General features: G+C 50.7%; 1 protein-coding gene and 1 pseudogene across 1 annotated transcript; one reads left to right on the forward strand and one right to left on the reverse strand.

The window, feature by feature from the left end:
* The first annotated feature begins 10,533 nt into the window (after positions 1 to 10,533).
* On the forward strand, positions 10,534 to 12,781 carry LOC119276735 (annotated as a pseudogene).
* Positions 12,664 to 13,476, reverse strand: LOC119276741. The gene has a single exon (XM_037557888.1). It carries the CDS (start codon positions 13,409 to 13,411, stop codon positions 12,917 to 12,919), a length of 495 nt encoding a protein of 164 aa, XP_037413785.1. The 5' UTR covers positions 13,412 to 13,476; the 3' UTR covers positions 12,664 to 12,916.
* Between the last annotated feature and the right edge of the window lie 6,064 nt (positions 13,477 to 19,540).

The raw sequence follows: 19,540 nt of genomic DNA on the forward strand, positions 1-19,540 counted from the left end.
TCATCCGTCTCCCCGTCGAGACCGGGTCTGGGATCCCGCCAAAGGCAATAACCTCCTCTCGAGAATGAGGAGGCCACGGGCTCCCAATGCCCTCGGACAAGTGTCCGGCGGGAAGGACAAGAGACGGGACAACTGGGGCCACCTGCCCACTCCCTCCTCCTGCCCCGCCCACCGGCTCAGAGCGAAGCGTCGAAGTCGCCGACGGTGCAGTCCTCCTGACCGCATATGAGGAAGGGATGTCTAGGGCCAGTGCAGGGGAAACCGTCATTGTCGAAGGAGAAGCAGTCCGCCTGACTGCCAGAGAGGAGGGGAGAGCCACGACCACCTGCCCCAGCTCTCCCCCCAGCGCAGCCGCCGACGCGAGGGCCACCGCCCCAACCGGAGAAGCAAGAGCCGAGGCCTCCTGCCTCGGGCTCGCTACCCCGGCACTGGCCAAGCCGACCGGTACTGGCGTCGTAGTGGGAGAGGAGGCTAGGCTACCTCCCCCACTGCCAACCAACACCGGCCTCACCGGTGTGACCTGCGCCAAACCACGAGAGGGAGAGGCCGGGGCCACCTGCCCTAGACTCCCCTCCCCAAAGATCACCTCCGAACCTGTCGTTATATCCCTACTCGAAGCCACGGTAGGAGGAAGCGAACCCACCTGAGGCTCCACCTCCGTAACCATCACAGGACTAGCCACAACATCAAGCTCCAAAGGAGGGAGCATACACTCAAAGCAATCATCAGACTCAACCCTGTCACTCCAAAGGCGAGGAGGAGCCGAAGCTGGCTCGAAGGACCCAAAACGCAACGTACTCATCGGTACTGTCGGGGCCGATGCAGGTTCTACTCTAGAACCATCACCGGGCAACTGAGCAGCCGTGCTAGGCCCATTGGCCCTCTCTCGTCCTGCCTCATCAGTCGGGTCCTCACGAGCACCGGCATCACCATCCCCCTCGTGCATGTCCATATCAGCCCTATAACCCACATCGGCAAACAACTTGGCATCCTCAAACTCTATCTCAAGAGGAAACACCTCTCCCCGATAAAACCAGTTAACCGCGTTCGGGATAAAATCAATGTCCAGAACGCCCACTAAGAGCCGGGCCACCCCATGTGCGTGGGTAAAAGCCATGTCCACTTCCTTAGTCTTACCCACCAGCATACCCAAACTCGCCACTACTCGAGCATCGGTTAAAGCCTCAGATGGGGCCCCTAAAAACCGCAGCCACACCTGTGTGAGCGGTTTGCCCTTAGGCTCCTCCTTTTTCCACTCGTGAAACTCCAGGATACACTTAGTACCAGGCACCCTGCATAACCCGAAACTCAACAGCTTCTGCAAGTCGTCCACCGTTGGGAAATCAACCCTAAAGACATTGTCCTCGATCCGAACAAGCTCCCACTGAAAGTCACCGGGAGCCAGTTCCTGAAGTCTCCGCACAATTTGAGCCTCAGACACCACCTCTCGGGTGGCTTTCACAATGCCAGTAGTCATACTCTGAGCCACAACAGTAATGTCCCTCGCCGCCGGCGACTCAAAGAAAGTGAGTTCGGCACAATATACTCCATACATCGTGAGCGCAGGAGCCTGATCACGCATAACCGGGCAGTCCCCCATAACATGAGCATTCTTGCCACACAAGCCACATAGTTCCGCCACACATTCTGCAATAAAGTGGCCTTTCTCACCACATCGATAGCACAACATCTTTTCTTTCTTACGTGCCCATTTAGATGCCCTCTCAGACTCAGCCATGTCCCCTACCTCGGCATCTCCACCAGTAATAGGGACCTCCACATTGTCCAAGGCCGTCACCACCTCCATCGCCTGGCTAGGCAACTCAGTCGACTGCACAGGATCAATAGCCATATCCGAAGAGGCCTGGTCAACCACGACCAGTGTTGGGGGCGGCTTGCGAAACCGACCATGACCACCACCCCGTCCACCACCACGGCCACCATGATGGCCACGGAAACCACCTCTCTGCCGGCTGTTCGGGCCCAAAGTCCCTTCGACGAAGCTACCCGCCGGGTCAAGGAAAGGTCTCTCATCCGAACCATCACTTTGCCAGGCGTATCCGCGTCCACCTCCCGTAGATGACGAACCACGGTTTTGGCCTTTTCCATACACATCATCACCATCATCTCCCCACTGTCCTCAGGGCGGATCCGATGACTCGGCAGTCACGTTGTCATGTCTCATCTGCGTCGGACCCGAGCGATTATGCGTCGGCCTCGTGATGTAATGAGGCGGTGGCGCTGCTCGAGGCTGCACGCCGGCATGGGTTGCCTGAACCACCGACCGAACCCCATCGACATGGCCAACCGGTCTAGGGCCATTATGCACCGGCGGCCTTGGCGGCGTAGCTCCGCGCCCCATGACGGAGGTGACGGGAGGCCTCGGCGGAGGTGCACCACGGCCCGCGGTGGCCATCGAATTTGGGAGCACGGGCGGCCTCACCCCGGTCGGTGCGCCAATTCCTCGGCCCATCGTGGCCGCAGCCGCACCGCCAGGAGCTCCGGTGCCCCGACTCGACGGCACGGGCGGCACCCCCCCAGGACCAGAGCCATTCACCGGCCGGGGTAGAGCGGCCCGGCCACCGGCCGCAACAGGCGGCGGTGCAGTTTCGCCACGGCCAGCCCCCCCACCAGTAGAAGCTCGGCCAGCTCCAGGGAGCAAGGGACCACGGCCAGAGGCAGCAGCCGGCGGCGGCACAGCCGAGGGCAGCATACCACGGCCACCGCCCGACACAGCCCCAGCGCGGCCAGCCCCAGTAGGCTCGGTCGGCTTCTTCCCGGCCGCACCCCGACCCGCCATGGACCCTAGCGGGGGGATGCGACGAGCACGACCGGCAGGAACTGCCCGCCGATGTGGAGAACGCCGCAGCAGAACCCTACGGCGCGAGCAGGAGGAGGATGAACCCGATCGATCAATGCATGCCTAATTCACGTCGACGATCGATGTATCCTTGATCCCATCCTTTTCCAGAATTACTGGACCCGGCCCAACTACAACCCCTTCGCACTGGGCCACATACCCAGCCGAAGGAGGCCCAGTAGCCACTAATGGCCCACAGGCGCCAATCAGGGAGTTCAAACGCAGGGCCCTCGCCGCCGCGATCCCGATCGAAGCCGCCAGCGTCACCTGCTGCCGGCCGGCCGCCACACGGCCACCTTTCTTCCGTCTTACCACAACCGTCCATGCCTCCGGCGCAACCAAATCGAAAATCGTAAGTTTGGGTAGACGTACCTTGGGAATTGGACCCTTCCATGGCCGAGATGCGTTCGCCGCCGTCCTTCGATGGACGACACGCCGGAGCAGCTCCAGCTTCTCTCCGGGTCGCAAGCCGTTCCTCGCCGGATCCTCGGGAGGGACGACCGTCTCCACGATCTCGGCCACCTCATCCTCATCATAGCCAGGAGAAAAAGCCTCACAGATGATATCGGAGGGAGTAGGCGAGTAGTTCGTCGAGCCGCCGGATCGCCCGCCGTCGTCCTCGTCATCTCCGCTGACTTCGTCCGCTAGAGCCCAGAATCTCCCCCCCCCCCACTCTCCGGCTATCACCGGGGGCGTCAGCGCGGGCCGGCGTCGAAGACCCCGGCGCCATCGTCTTGGCCATTGCAATGGCCGCGGGCGCCTCCCGCATCGCCTCGTGCGTCGTCGTCAAATCGATCACTTCGATCTCCTCTCTCTGAACCTCCTGCAAACATGACAACACATGGACATCGAAGTCATCTAAAATAAAACGCATCCCCACCTCGATCTGAATGTCCGCTGCCAGGTAGTCGCCGGCAAGGATGTCGTTATCCATATCACGAAGTGACGTCCAGCGCGATGACAAAGAATGTTGTAGCCGTCCCTCGATCCATCCGCGGATCGGATCGGAGAAACAAACCACCCACTGATCCGCCATGACCCGGATCTCGTCATCCCCGGTGATATCCTCTGAGATCACCGGCGGAGGTGATGGAGTCTGCCGCGCGACTGGCGGCCGAAGCGCGCCGGTCAGCTGTGTGCCCGGCGGCCGAAGTGCGCCGGTCGGCTGCGCGCCCGGCGGTAGCGCGTCGGGCGGCCTTGCGTCGCCGCCCAGGACGTCTCCTTTCATCATCGCACCACGACGGCCACCTCCGCCTCCTCCGCCGTCTTCCCCCTCGCCGACGCCGGGGTGCGCCGCCAGTCAAAGGCCGTGTGGCAGCTTGCCTTAACCCGCATTATCCCTTGTCTTCATTTGGAAACAAGGAGCGGGTTTTTTTAGACAAACTGCAAAGCTTTATTAGATCGTCACAATGTTTACAGGGACGAAATCAAGTTCGTTGGGCTGGCCTAATCAAGCATGGCGGCCAGTCCCGAGAGATAAAGCGTGCTTTGCCAGTTTGTGAGCCTCGATATTCGAGCTCCTAAACTCATGAATAATATTACAAGTTTCAAAAGACGATTTATATTGCATATTCTCCTGCACAATTGCACCGTAGCTCCCTTTATAATGCTGATGGATATCACCGACGGCCACCTTGCAATCCGATGCCACATGGATCCTTCGGACGTAGAGATCAACAGATAAAGCCAGTGCCTCCCTGATAGCAAGAGTCTCCAGAATGTCGGGATCTGATAAGTTTGGGAAAACCACCGCCGATGCTCCCATGAAAGCCCCATCTCGATCTCTGCAGATAGCTGCCACGGCTCCAAGCGATCGTCCCACTGCTGCGTCTACATTGAGTTTAACTAGCCCATCCGGCGGTGCAATCCAATGACTTGGGCGGCGTTGTGGCGGCCCCCTTCCGGCCACTCCCGGCTGTTGTAGTGATTTTAGTTCTGCTATGTATGATGTAACAAAGCTGTTGATGGCAAAGGGTGTTTGGAAAATATCCTCGCACATGGCCTTTCTTCGTGAACTCCACAACGCCCATAGGGTGACCACAAAAGCAAGGAAATCCTCCTGGTTGAGAGCTTCATACATTACGAACAGCCACCTCTTTGGATTTTCCTCTCTGCAAGTACTCAGTTTATCCAAAACAGCTTCCGATGAGAGTGCCCAAGTGCTCCTTGAGACCGAGCAGTCCACCAAGGCATGTCGCCAAGTATCAACAGCCCCGCAAAGGCAACAAGCCCTGGAAGATGACATGTTTCTATGGTGGAGAAGTGCAGCTGTAGGAATAGAGTTTCTAGCGAGCCTCCACAAGAAAAATTTCAGCTTGGAGGGAACCCTGATCCGCCAAGGATCAGTCCAGCCTTGATCGATGCCCTTGGAGTCGGAGGAACCTCCCTGCTCGTACAGCCATGCCTCTCGGCCTAGCTTTGTCCGTTGAATCATCCGATACGCCGAACGCACTGAAAAGATACCCTTACGATCCTCGGACCAAGCCCAAAAGTCATCTATCTGTCGTGTGCAAAGCGGAATTTGTAAGATGGCCTCTGCGTCTATCGGTATAAACACCGCACGCACCAAGTTCTCGTTCCAGGTGGACGAGGTATGGTCGATCAGCTCGGCCACCTTCCTCGATGGATCAGGGATCAAACAAGCAATCGGCCTTTTCGCATGTGATCTCAGCAACCAGTTGTCCTCCCAGATATTGGTTGATTTCCCATCTCCAATCCTGCGCACCAAACCTTGAACCATAATGTCCCGACCATCAAGAATGGCTCGCCAGATCTGCGAGGGGTGTGATCCCAAGGCTGCACCGAAGATATCTGTATGAGGATGATAGACTGCTTTCAGAATCCTCGCGCTCAAAGACAAGGGGTTTTGCAACATACGCCAGGACTGTCGAGCTAAGAGGGCCAAGTTAAAGATTTCCATGTCTCGAAGACCAAGGCCTCCAAGGTTCTTTGGTAATGTCATCACGTCCCAAGCCACCCAGCTAGATTTCCTCTTTCCTTGTTTGCTCCCCCACCAGAATTGTTTGATTAGCGAAGTAACACTCTCGCATAGGCCCCGAGGAAGACGGAAGCATGCCATTGAGTATACTGGAATTGCTTGAGCAACCGCCTTGATTAGTACTTCTTTCCCTGTGGAGGATAAGAGTTTTTCCATCCAACCTTTCACCTTTTCCCAAACACGATCCCGCAAGTACTTGAAGGTCCCATTCTTCGAGTGTCCGACCTCCGTTGGCATACCCAAATACCTGTCACTGAGTGACTCATTTTGCACATTCAGAATATTCTTCATATCATCTCTAACCTGTTGCGGGCAACCTCTGCTGAAAAAGATTGATGACTTATCATGATTTATCCTCTGTCCCGAAGCCAAACAGTATGTGTCCAGTAGGTTTGATACTGCTACTGCCCCCTCGTTCCCTGACTTAAAAAGCAGCATGTTGTCATCGGCGAAGAGAAGGTGGTTCACGGCGGGAGCCGTAGGTGCCACCTTTAATCCTACAATATTGGATGATGAAGAACTGGTTTTCAGGAGACACAAAAGGCCCTCTGCTGCAATTAAGAAAAGGTAAGGGGATATCGGATCTCCCTGCATTATACCTCTACTTGGTATAAACTGATCAAGCTTTTCTCCATTAAACAGAACTGAAAAGGAGACAGACCGCACCATGCCCATGACAGTTTTTATCCAGGGGACGGCAAACCCTAGCTTTCCCATTATGGCCTCCAAATAGTCCCACTCCAACCTGTCATATGCTTTCATCATATCAAGCTTAAGAGCACAATAACTGTTAGCCTTCGCCTTACTGCGTTCCATGAAATGAAGACACTCGTAAGCACTTATAATATTATCTGTTATGAGCCTGCCTGGGACGAACGCCGACTGCTCCTCAGATATGATGTCCGGAAGAATTTGCTTCAGCCTATTTGCAATGACCTTGGAAGCAATTTTGTATAGGACATTGCATAGGCTAATAGGCCTAAATTGTGACAAGATGCTAGGGTTTGTTACCTTGGAAATCAGAACGAGGATGGTGTCATTTATGCTCTCCAGAGTTTCTTCCCCTCTCACAATCCTCAAAACAGCTTCTGTCACCTCTGCACCACACAACTCCCAGTCTCTTTGATAGAAGTGTGCCGGAAAACCGTCGGGGTCGGGCGCCTTTATTGGGAACATTTGAAACAAGGCTGCCTTAACCTCCTCATTTGAGTAGGGGGCACACAGAATGTCATTCATCTCTGCTGACACTTTAGTTAGGACGCAACTTAAAACTCTCTCCATATTGCTCACCCCCTCCGATGTATAGAGAGTCTCATAGAAGTCATTTACCATCGCCTTCAACTCCTCCGGATCATCTGTAATTACCCCCAGCGAGTTTTGTAAAGCCTTGACCATATTCTTCTTTCGACGGATACTTGCCCTTAAGTGAAAAAATTTGGTGTTCCTGTCACCCGATGTGAGCCACTCCACCCTTGATCTCTGCCTCCACATAATTTCCTCCCTGTGGTATAGCTCAACAAGTTTCTCGTTGATTTTGAGCTCAACATGTGCTGGCGCAGTACGGTTGGCATCCGATCTGAGCTTCTCAAGCTCCCCCTTAAGCTGTTTGATCTCCTTGCGAACACTCCCGAAAGTGTCTCTGTTCCATCGGCCCAAGTCCTGTGACACCGCTGAGAGTTTCGCTCTGAGCTCTTCTACCCTAGCAGTGGCTCCGTGTGTGGCCCATGCCTCGGTAATCTTACTGCTCCAAGAGTCATGCCCCTCCCACATGACCTCATATTTAAAAGAACCAGAACTCTGACTCCTCCTCTGGTCTATGTTCGTCCTTGCTAGTATCGGGCTGTGATCTGATGTGGCAGCCACCAGATGTGTTAGATCAGCCAAAGGGAAGCATGCGTGCCACTCAGCCGACACCAAGGCTCTGTCGAGGCGCACCCTTGTGAAAGTACCTCCAGTCACCTTCTTTTCAAATGTCCATGGTATACCAGAATAGCCAATATCCAGCAGCATGCAAACATCAACGGCATCTCGAAAGGCTTGTATCTGCGCATTGCTACGTTGCCCGACTCCCACGTGCTCATCCGGACGTAACACTTCATTAAAATCACCAACGCAGAGCCACGGGAGACTGCTCAGAGTACTGATGTTTTTCAAAGTGTCCCATGTCTTGTACCTCAGGTGGGTTTGAGCTTCGCCGTATACTACGGTTAATCTCCAAGGTTCATCGCCCGGTTCTAGGACCGAGCAATCAAGATGATAATCCGAATAACCCAAAATCTCAATATTTATTGCATTATTCCAAAACAAACCAATTCCTCCACTTCTACCACGACTGCTAACAGCATAACCATTATCGTAACCAAGTGTTCCTGCTAAAGCTTCTACCCTAGAGCCTTCCAACTGGGTTTCTACTATACATAACAGGGTAGGGGCAAATTTCCTCGCGAAATCGTGAAGTTCACGAACCGTCGCGGCTTTGCCCACGCCACGACAGTTCCAGCAAAGAACACTCATTGGGCTCGGCGGTGCCCGTCACTCGGGCCCGCCAACTTTGGATCTATCTTGCTTAGCAACATGGACTTCACCGCTGAAACTTTCTCCGTCTCTGTCCCCACCTTTGCTCTCTTTGTTTCCTGTGTAGAACTCGGGCTTGATGGTAGCATTGGGGGAGGCAGTGCAAGCATCTTCCCTTTTAACCCCGCCTGGGAATGTTCAGAGTCCTTCGGGATCGTATCCGGTCCCCGATTCACGGGTGGCTCGGACGCCCTCTTCCTGACCCTTTCAGCATCCAGCATCTCCAAATCCTGCTCATAGTATTCAGCTTCGGCCCCATCATGTTGAGAGCTTGAGCCCCCGCTTCTTCCAGTTCGTCCTCCTCTGCGGCCCCCCTGCGTCCACGGCCACCTCCGGGACCGCTGCCGTTCCTCATGAACCAATTTGCCCTGAGCTCCTTAAAGACAAGAGCCGATGGAGGGTGAATGCATGTACCGTGTTCCTTGTAGAGATGGCCTAGCATGCCGCATACCGCACACCAATCCGATAGCTTTTCATATTTGACCTTGTAGATTTGCCTCTCGCCTCCCTCGATCATAGATACGGCGTTCTTGAGCGGCTTGTTAACGTTTATCTTGACCCACACACGGTAGAAATTTCCCGTGAAATCGTGCGATTGGGTTTCAGTGAAGAGGACCTCTCCCACCTTGGCTGCCAGGGAAGGAACTAGGTGGGCGTAGAGAAGCGATACATCATGAATCTGGATCCATATCTCGATTGAGTCCAACCTGACAGTCGATGGCTTTGTCACCCCATCATATTCCTTGAGAATTACTGCATCACCTCGGAAGTGCCACGCTCCCTCGTGCATGACCCTCTCCCAATCCCCTAGACAGGAAAATTGGATAGTGTAGAGGTTCTCCTCCAATGGCTTGAACTTGGCTTCTTGTGCAAGATCCCATGCCGCTCTCATGTTCTTAAAGAACCAAAACTGACTATAGGGTTTATCGGAATTAACCCTAGCGATAGCAATCCACCTAGCCGCCTCCTGCAGGACATCTTTCTCATCGAAGATCACGTCCTCCAACTCGTCCTCCTTCAGCCCTAGCTCCTCCATCAACCTTGCGACGTCGCTGATCCCTTCCGGAAGCGGGGATCCATCTGTCGCCATGTCGAAACCCTAACCCGAGTTTAAAGTCCGGGTCTCTGCAGTCGCCCTATGCCCTCAATCCTTCAGAAACAGCCAAGGCCCCCGACCAGGAGGCGCCGAGGGGCCCCCCGCGGTCCAGGAGAAGTAGCTGCGGAGGGGTCGCGGGCGGGGAAGATCAAGACTCGACGGCGGCGAGAGTCGCCCCTCGAGAAAGCAAAACCCTAACTAGAGGGAAAAAAGAGATCCACACCTTTCCGTTTTGGAAACAAGGAGCAGGTGGAAGCGTGCTTCACGCTTTCGAGCCTTCGAGGTTAAGCAACTTGTGCGGGCTTCTCTTCCCAGCTCTGCTCCCGCTCCCGGCCGTCCGGAGTAGTAACAATTTTCAATTTTTCACATACACGAAAATTAAGCTTGAGCTTTGTGCACAAGATTGCAGAAATCGTATTGATGGTGACGCATCATAACAGTAGTTGCCTCTTACCGGACGTGGTGTTTCTTGGGTGAACAGTAATAAAATCCAAAAAAATATCTGATTTTATTTGGTGCAAACATTGACAAAAGTTCTCGGTGCTCATAAAATTTCATCACGAAATAACATTTGTGAAAGCTGTAGAAAAAAACCATAATTGATGCTCCAAAAGTGTTGTTTTCGAAAATATTTTGGAGTGCTGATTTTGTTTTTTTTTTTACCACCACTTCTACGAATGTCATTTCGTGATGAAATTTTGCAAGCGCTGAGAACTTTTTTCAATGTTTGCACTTAAAAAAATTCAGAATTTTTGGAAATTTTTTCTATTTTCTTTTAATTTTACTGTTCATCATTTTGCCTCTTACCACATACAGTATGCCTCAAGATGGTGTTTTTTGCTTAACCGAGTGGAAGGAAGAGTAGAGCACATTCCAGAAAACATCAAAGGAGGCCAATAACCGAGACTGACTTTATTTCGCACAGCTCGAAATACGCTTTTCTGTGTTATATAAAGCAGGCCCCAATCACATTGCCTTTGCTCCAAATTTTCAAGGGCGGAAAAGGAGCCAAGACAATGGCAGGCCGGGCTCGCATCCACTATTCTCCAAAAGCTTCTTCTTTTTCCCTTCCCTCTGTATTTTGCATCAGCGTAGCCTACTTTTACCTCCATTATTACTTCGTCCTTCCCTTTTGCTTTCCCGTTTGGACACCACTCGCTCGGCTTCTTCTCTTCTCCTCTCCCCTCCTCCCGGTGCGTTCGTTTGTGATTGGTCGGAATCAATGGCCACTCCTACTCCATACCACCTCCTGTCTCCAAGAGCCATCGTCACCAAGATCATCAGCATGAAGCGGCAGGAGCCGGAGCCGCCGCCGCCCAAGATCATCCTGCAGCCGCGGCACCGGACCAGCCCCGCGATGTGGTACGCTGCCATCGTCTGCTTCGCCTTCAGCGTCCTCCTCATCCTCGCCGGCCTGGTGATCCTCACCGTCTACCTGGCGGTGAAGCCGAGGACGCTGTCCTTCGACGTCGCCAATGCCGCCCTCCACAGCATCTATGTCGGCTCGCCTCCTCCCTACTTCAACGGCGACATGACGCTGACGGCCAACATCTCCAACCCCAACCACAAGATCGGCGTCGTGATCCAGTCCGGCGCCATCGAGCTCTTCTTCCGGGGCAGGCTGGTGGCAGCGCAGGCGCTGCCGCCGTTCGCGCAGCGTGTTCACAGTTCTCAACGTCCACATGCTGTCTAGCCAGGTGGCCTTGGAGATGCTGAACCAGATGAAGAGCAACAAGATCCTCTACACCATCAGAGGGACCTTCAAGGTCCGGGAAAGGTTATGGTCTTGGCACTACACCTACCGGATGACTGCCATTTGTGACCTGGAGCTCACCGCGCCTCCCTCTGGATTTCTCGTAGATAGGAGATGCACAACATCAACGTGATTGGTATCTGGATGCTCTTTTGATCTTTTTTTCTTGTATATCAAATTTCAGAGGATGTATAGCAGTACGAACTATTTTGGATGTATTTTTTTTATGTAAAGTAAAACCCAAGTAAAGCATTCACAGCAATCTAAAATTATCACACGATTTCCTCTGTTTATGTCTGAAAACCAAACAAACAAGGGCCTGGAAACATCTACTGGTACCATATTTAGGTAGGTTATAATAGCTGAAGAAGAAAATCATTGGACACATTTATCTGTAATAACAGTTAGGGTAACAAAAACAATCTGTGAAAGCGATGCTGCCCCCTGGTTTCTAAAACCAATTTCCATCACAACTACTTTTCTCATGACTATACTAGAAACAGAAACAAAACAAATACTCTGCAAAACTCAAGATTGAATGCGTTCCCTTAGTAATTCATTGTACCAGAAATGTAATTATTCATAAGGACCCCTCCAAGATCATATTTATTATAGTCCTTGTCTAAGCACAACTCATTCCAGCTCTCTGTCTTAGCAGACGAGAAGAATATACTACTCTCATAAGATATTGAATCTCAACAAACAATCTCAAGCTTAAGCTACAATACCCTGCACCCTGTAGTGCTTCCAAGTGCCAGACCAAATAGTAGTTAGCACACTATTCATACATAGGATAGAAGAAACACCTTCGGCCTTCCAGCCTGCCTGATTCATGGCATCCTGAGTGATTTTGCTATTCCAGTTAATTTTTCATCTTTCTGTTAGAACTTTGGTATCATCAGTTTTTTTAAGGAAGCTCTTTGGTATCAGCATGTTTGTTCCCACAGTATATGTATTGGCTGTGATTTTGCTATTCGGTTTTCTTTCATCGTTCTGTCAGAGAATTTGTATCAGCTGGTTTGTTCCAAGTATGTGCTGGCTGTACTTTCATGGTCTGTAATTCTGTATGCATCGTGGATGGGGAGCTAGCGCTTCTTTTGTGGGTGTATCAGGCTTGATATGCTTGCAAAGATTCAGTAAGAGGCTTCCATGTCAAAGAAAGAACTGTCTGATTGATCAAAATATGCCACAAAATGAAGGGCACAGAACATGAATACATAGAAGATTGATCATGGATGCAGAAGCCGGGAGCTAGAATTAATTTTTTTGTGGGCGCATCAGCTTGATATGTTCGCAAAGATTCAATAGAAGAACTCCATATCACAAAAGGAACTGTCTGATTAATCAGAACTGCGCAGAACATGAATAGATCACAGGTAGTATTTAGGAATATGAAACTTTTATTAATCTCAAGTGTTTTACTCTAAACTTTCTGATGAAACAGTACAGCACTCACACACGGACCCATCGAAATCGAGTCCTGAAATTGTTGGTCCATCTAAAACAGGAACAGCACTAGAAAATACTACCAGCCCCTTGGTATCTTCGAGCAACAAGAGCATGAATAATCCATCCAAGAACTAGCTTAATTTTGAAGGGGCGCTTGTGACTTGTGAGAGAGCTCGGTGGGGGATCCTAGAACGCACCTCGCAGGCGCAGGCTTGACCCGGCGGTGGACCGCGGCAGCAGCAGGTCGTTGCAGTCGAAGCCGCAGCCGCAGGTGGGGCTCTCGAGGAAGTTGTCGAGGCCGAAGTCGGCGGAGGCGATGCCGACGGAGAAGCCGAGCTGGTCGCCGCTGCGGGTGACCTCGACGATGTTGAGCCAGAAGAAGAGGACCTTGACGGTGACGCCCTGGAGGTTGGTGAGGCGGTCGACGGAGATGCGGCCGCTGATGTCGGGCTTGTAGCGGAGCGAGTAGGAGCCCTGGATGGAGAACTCGCAGGTGGAGGAGGAGTTGATGTGCGCCGTGAAGTCGCCGGTGGCGTTGTCGAGGGTGTAGGAGACGACCCCCTTGGGGATGATGCCCGGGGGGAAGTCGAAGGCCGCCAGCGCCTCGTAGGCCGTCGGCTTCGCGGCGGCGGGGCCGGCGACGGCGAGCAGGAGGAGGAGGGGAAGCATCGCGGATTTCATTCTCCTTTTTCTTGCTTCTTCAGCGGTGGCTTCGGGGGTAGCTTGCTTGAGGTCGTTGGGAGGAGATCTGGGGATGCGCCGGTGTTAAAGACAGCGGGTCCACATGCTAGCTAATCTGACAGTGCACCCTGCTAACAAAAAATGAAATAGTCGAAAGAAAATTTTGTCTTTGGTTGAGACTTTTTTTTTGTCTTTTCTATGATATGATGTGTAAAAACACTCATTTTTTTAGAATAAAACACTTCTCTTTCTATGGTGCACCTGTGCTCACTCTCCTATTTTTTACACACACAAAATACATATCTTTCCCTCGCAAAAAATATAAATACATATCTTGCCTTTTAGGATATTCGTTCACAAAAATAGGATTTTCTTCCTAAGTACAAACGCACACAAATCCAGACCAAGAATTGGTAAGGCAAAAGCAGATCAAACGTGGTCGTGTTAGTTTTTGATTGCTTTCGGAGGTAGCGAACCGCAGTTTTCTTATGTTTTAGCTCTTCAACTGATGGAAAGTTCAATATCCCCATCCCCTCCAACCCCGACTCTTAAAACGAGCATGGTAACCGTTCGTGAATGTGCCCATAGTGATACGGAAGCCGGCTATCCAATCATGTTCGCATAATTTTTAAACTGGATTTGAACAAACAAGATGGTTTTCATCTAAACCGGACGAAAATTCACGACATATTTTAACTAAATTATAGTGGGTTAGACTATTCTAACCTAATCTAAATGATCGCCGGCCGTGGCGGCGCCCGTTTCCCACGAGAACATGCTCATCCACCGGCCATGAGCCCCCGTAAGTGAAGCTTCAGTGGGAGTGAAAGAGTAGTGACCTCCGTGAAGCTCGGGCAAGCTCATCGGCTGGGAGGCCCGACAAGATGTTGGCGGTGGCATTCCTGGGACCCCAGCGGCGACGTGTGGCCTCCCATGTTCTATCCTTCTACTCTATCAACGACGGCGGATGTGGACGTGACAACCTCGTTGTCGTGGCGGTGAGACGCGAACGGCCGTGGTGACGCGATCGATGCGGAGCTAGCGGCATCCTCAGTCTTGTCCTCAAATTCCTCCGTCGTCATCTCGATGTCCAGGAGCAAGGCATCTCTCTCCACCCTATCGATTGACTTGTTTTTTTTTTCTGCACATGTCAAAATGATTAATCTTTCCTCCGAATAGTTTGCAAATAGCATTTAAGTGTGACACTAAACCCTTTTTCTCTTCTTTTTTTACATTTGCAAAAAAAAATTGATGCATAGGAGCATATACTCCCAAGAGCCAAATTGGATTTCTGAAATAAAACATGTAATTTCATTAATGAAGCACAACCACATGCAAAGCTGGAAATTTACTCTCATGTTTGGCCACATGAATATAACTGCATATATCGCATACCATAACCCATATCTTTAATGGGCCAATGAATAGAGTACTCCCTCCGTCTCAGTTTATAAGTCATGTGCGTATACCTAGGTTGCCAATTTTATCACCACAATATAAACTACTCCCTCCGTTCGGAATTACTTGTCTCGGAAATGGATGTATCTAGAACTAAAATACATCTAGATACATCCATTTCTGCGACAAGTAATTCCGAACGGAGGGAATACATAATATAAAAATTATACCGTTTGAAAATAGAACATCTGAAGTTTATATCGGTATATCTTTTTGTAATATATGACTTGTATTAGGTTGATTAAATTGACGATCTAAAGGAACGCACACGTCTTGTAAACTGAGAGAGAGAGAATACCATAGAGAAAGAAAGGTTATAGGGATTCCACTACAAATCTAGATTTTCTTTTAACATTTCCAATCAAGTAAATAAATATGGTTACACCTACCATATTTCTTGACGTCCACCGACGCAGAGCACTGCCCTTTCTGTCTCTCGCCGGAAACAAAAAGGGTAGTGCTCTAGCTGGTCGACTAGCCAGACTTTGTGCTTTTTTTTGACATTCAACACCTCCTTTATTAATTAGCTACAATAGTAGCATCAGAAACAATCAGGGGGATAACCGCCCCCGGGGCTGTATCCAGCCAAACACCAGGAGGATTGAATTTAACTACTCTAGTTAACTCATAAGCTACTTTATTGTTATCTCTACAGCAGTGTTCAAAGATGATATGAGTAAAATCTAAGGACATAAAAAAACAGTCATCAAAGATGGCACTGGCAACCGAAGAAGAACTCCCTTCCTTAAGCGCGTTGATGACCTCAAGACTATCCGAATTTAACTCGATCTTGTTGCATCCAGCAGCACGGGCTAGATTCAAGCCAAACCTTACTGCAATTGCTTCTGCGGTAATTGCATCATAGCATATGTTCAGTTTTTCATTGGCTGCTGCCACGAAATTACCATTGTGGTCTCTAATGATAGCCCCCACAGATCCCTCCAGCGAATCATGGTCGAACCCCGCATCCACATTCAGCTTGACGTACCCATTCCTCGGCCTCATCCAGCCAGCCTGTCGGATCTTTGGTTTTGGAGAATAAGCATTAATATAGTTAGCAGCAAGTGATCTCACCGCTACACTGATCTATGAAGCATTAAGCTTTACTCCTCCGTGTGTTAGCTTTCTTCTTTCCCACCACAAAAACCAGCAGCACGTGGCAATTGTTTCTCTGAATTTGGGGAGTCCCAACACATGGATATGATTATCTGGAAGATTGAGAAGGAATTCTAAAGTTACTTCCCCAGATCTGTCCAAAACCAGGGCTTTAGTGGTTACCTCATGCAATCCAAGCAGCTTCCAAACCTCGGTGGCGACTGGGCACTCAAACAACAAGTGTCGAATGGTCTCAGGGCCTAGGTTGCAAGAAGGACAATGGGCTTTTATCTTGATATGTCTATCCACCAATAACGCCCGGCATGGAATAGCGTTGTGGGTCACTCTCCAAACAAAATTTTTAATTTTTGCAGGACAATTCAGCCCCCAAAGAGATTTCCAAGTGGGTTTAGGCGCTGATGAGCTACAGCCAGCCTGCAGATGGTGACCAAACTGGGCCTCCCAAACAGCATGATATGCAAATCTTACCGAGAAACCCCCTGTCTTTGTCAAGCTCCATGCCAAGAAGTCTGACATTTCATATATAGGCAGTGGGATAGCAAGTATTCTCTGGGCATCAACATGACAAAAAGTTTGGTATACAAGCTGCCTATCCCACTCCCCCGATGCAGGATCAATTAGCTCAGATACACGGGATAACAAGTGGTTACCTCTAGTGGAGATAACTTTTTTAGATGGTGATTGTGGGATCCAGCAATCTTCCCAAATTTTAATTTTTTGTCCATCGCCCACTCTCCAGATTATGCCGTGCTTCAAGGTGTCCACTCCTGCCATTATACTTTGCCATGTGTAGGAGGCTTTCTTCCTCAACCCCACATTCATAAGATCGTCATTTGGGTAATACTTGTTGGGGAACGTTGCAGAAAATTAAAATGTTTCCTACGGTTTCACCAAGATCCATCTATGAGTTCATCTAAGCAACGAGTCAAGGGAGAGAGTTAGCATCTACATACCACTTGTAGATCGCGTGCGGAAGCTTGCAAGGTGATGATGTAGTCGTACTCGACGTGATTCGAATCACCGATGACCAAGTGCTGAACGGACAGCACCTCCGCGTTCAACACACGTACGGGACGGGAGACGTCTCCTCCTTCTTGATCCAGCAAGGGGAAGGAGAGGTTGAGGAAGACAGCTCCACCGGCAGCACGACGGCGTGGTGATGGTGGAGAGGCAGTACTCCGACAGGGCTTCGCCAAGCACACAACGGAGGAGGAGAGGTGTTGGGGAGGGGAGGGCTGCGCCTTGGAGGGTGGTGCGGCTGCCCTCCCCTCACCCCTCTATTTATAGGGGGAAGGGAGAAGGGGGCCGGCCCCCTAGAACCCATTTAGGGGGGGTGCGGCAGCCTAGGGGAGAGGGGAGAGGGTGGCTTGCCCCCCAAGCCAAGGGGGGCGCCCCCTCTAGGGTTCCCCCCTCAACCCTAGGCGCATGGGCCCAAGGGAGGGGGTGCGGCCAGCCCACCAGGGGCTGGCTCCCTGCCCCACGCAGCCCATGTGGCCCCCCGGGAGGGGTGGCCCCTCCCGGTGGACCCCCGGAACTCTTCCGGTGGCCCCGGTACAATACCGGTATGACCCCGAAACTTCCCGGTGTCTGTTTGACAACTTCCCATATATAAATCTTTACCTCCGGACCCTTCCGGAGCTCCTCGTGACGTCCAGGATCCCATCCGGGACTCCGAACAACATTCGGTAGTCACATACTAGTCTTCCTAATAACCCTAGCGTCACCGAACCTTAAGTGTGTAGACCCAACGGGTTCGGGAGACATGCAGACATGACCGAGACGCTCTCAGTCAATAACCAACAGCGGGATCTGGATACCCATGATGGCTCCCACATGCTCCTCGATGTTGTCATCGGATGAACCACGATGTCGAGGATTCGATCAAACCCTGTATGCAATTCCCTTTGTCAATCGGTATGTTACTTGCCCGAGACTCGATCGTCGGTATCCCAATACCTTGTTCAGTCTCGTTACCGGCAAGTCACTTTACTCGTACCGTAATGCATGATCCCGTGTCCAACACCTTGGTCACATTGAGCTCATTATGATGATGCATTACCGAGTGGGCCCAGAGATACCTCTCCTTCATACGGAGTGACAAATCTCAGTCTCGATCCGTGTCAACCCAACAGATACTTTCGGAGATACCTGTAATGCACCTTTATAGTCACCCAGTTACGTTGTGACGTTTGATACACCCAAGGCACTCTTACGGTATCCGGGAGTTACACGATCTCATGGTCGAAGCAAGAGATACTTGACACAGGCAAAGCTCTAGCAAAACGAACTACACGATCTTTTATGCTATGCTTAGGATTGGGTCTTGTCCATCACATCATTCTCCTAATGATGTGATCCCGTTATCAACGACATTCAATGTCCATAGTCAGGAAACCATGACTATCTGTTGATCACAACGAGCTAGTCAACTAGAGGCTCACCAGGGACATATTATGGTCTAAGTATTCACACGTGTATTACGATTTCCGGATAATACAGTTATAGCATGAATAAAAGACATTTATCATGAACATTGAAATATAATAATACTTTTATTATTGCCTCTAGGGCATATTTCCAACAGTCTCCCACTTGCACTAGAGTCACCAATCTAGTTACATTGTGATGAATCGAACACCCATAGAGTTCTGGTGTTGATCATGTTTTGCACGCGAGAGAGGTTTAGTCAGTGGATCTGCGACATTCAGATCCGTGTGCACTTTGCAAATCTCTATGTCTCCATCTTGAACATTTTCACGGATGGAGTTGAAACGACGCTTGATGTGCCTGGTCTTCTTGTGAAACCTGGGCTCCTTGGCGAGGGCAATAGCTCCAGTGTTGTCACAGAAGAGTTTGATCAGCCCCGACGCATTGGGTATGACTCCTAGGTCGGTGATGAACTCCTTCACCCAAATCGCTTCATGCGCTGCCTCCGAGGCTGCCATGTACTCCGCTTCACACGTAGATCCCGCCACGACGCTCAACTTGCAGCTGCACCAGCTTACTGCTCCACCATTCAACATATACACGTATCCGGTTTGTGACTTAGAGTCATCCAGATCTGAGTTGAAGCTAGCGTCGACGTAACCCTTTACGACGAGCTCTTCGTCTCTTTCATAAACGAGAAACATGTCCTTCGTCCTTTTCAGGTACTTCAGGATATTCTTGACCGCTGTCCAGTGTTCCTTGCCGGGATTACTTTGGTATCTTGCTACCAAACTTACGGCAAGGTTTACATCGGGTCTAGTACACAGCATGGCATACATAATAGATCCTATGGCTGAAGCATAGGGGATGACACTCATCTCTTCTTTATCTTTTGCCGTGGTCGGTGACTGAGCCGAGCTCAATCTCACACCTTGTAACATAGGCAAGAACCCCTTCTTGGACTGATCCATTTTGAACCTCTTCAAAATCTTATCAAGGTATGTGCTTTGTGAAAGACCTATGAGGCGTCTCGATCTATCTCTATAGATCTTGATGCCTAATATATAAGCAGCTTCTCCAAGGTCCTTCATTGAAAAACACTTATTCAAGTAGGCCTTAATGCTGTCC

Source organism: Triticum dicoccoides, chromosome 1A, assembly GCF_002162155.2.
Source record: "Triticum dicoccoides isolate Atlit2015 ecotype Zavitan chromosome 1A, WEW_v2.0, whole genome shotgun sequence".
Classification (NCBI taxonomy): domain Eukaryota; kingdom Viridiplantae; phylum Streptophyta; class Magnoliopsida; order Poales; family Poaceae; genus Triticum; species Triticum dicoccoides.

Excerpts from the sequence above, each read along its gene's own strand:
- LOC119276741 (XM_037557888.1), bottom strand. The coding sequence starts at position 13,411 with ATGAAATCCGCGATGCTTCCCCTCCTCCTCCTGCTCGCCGTCGCCGGC.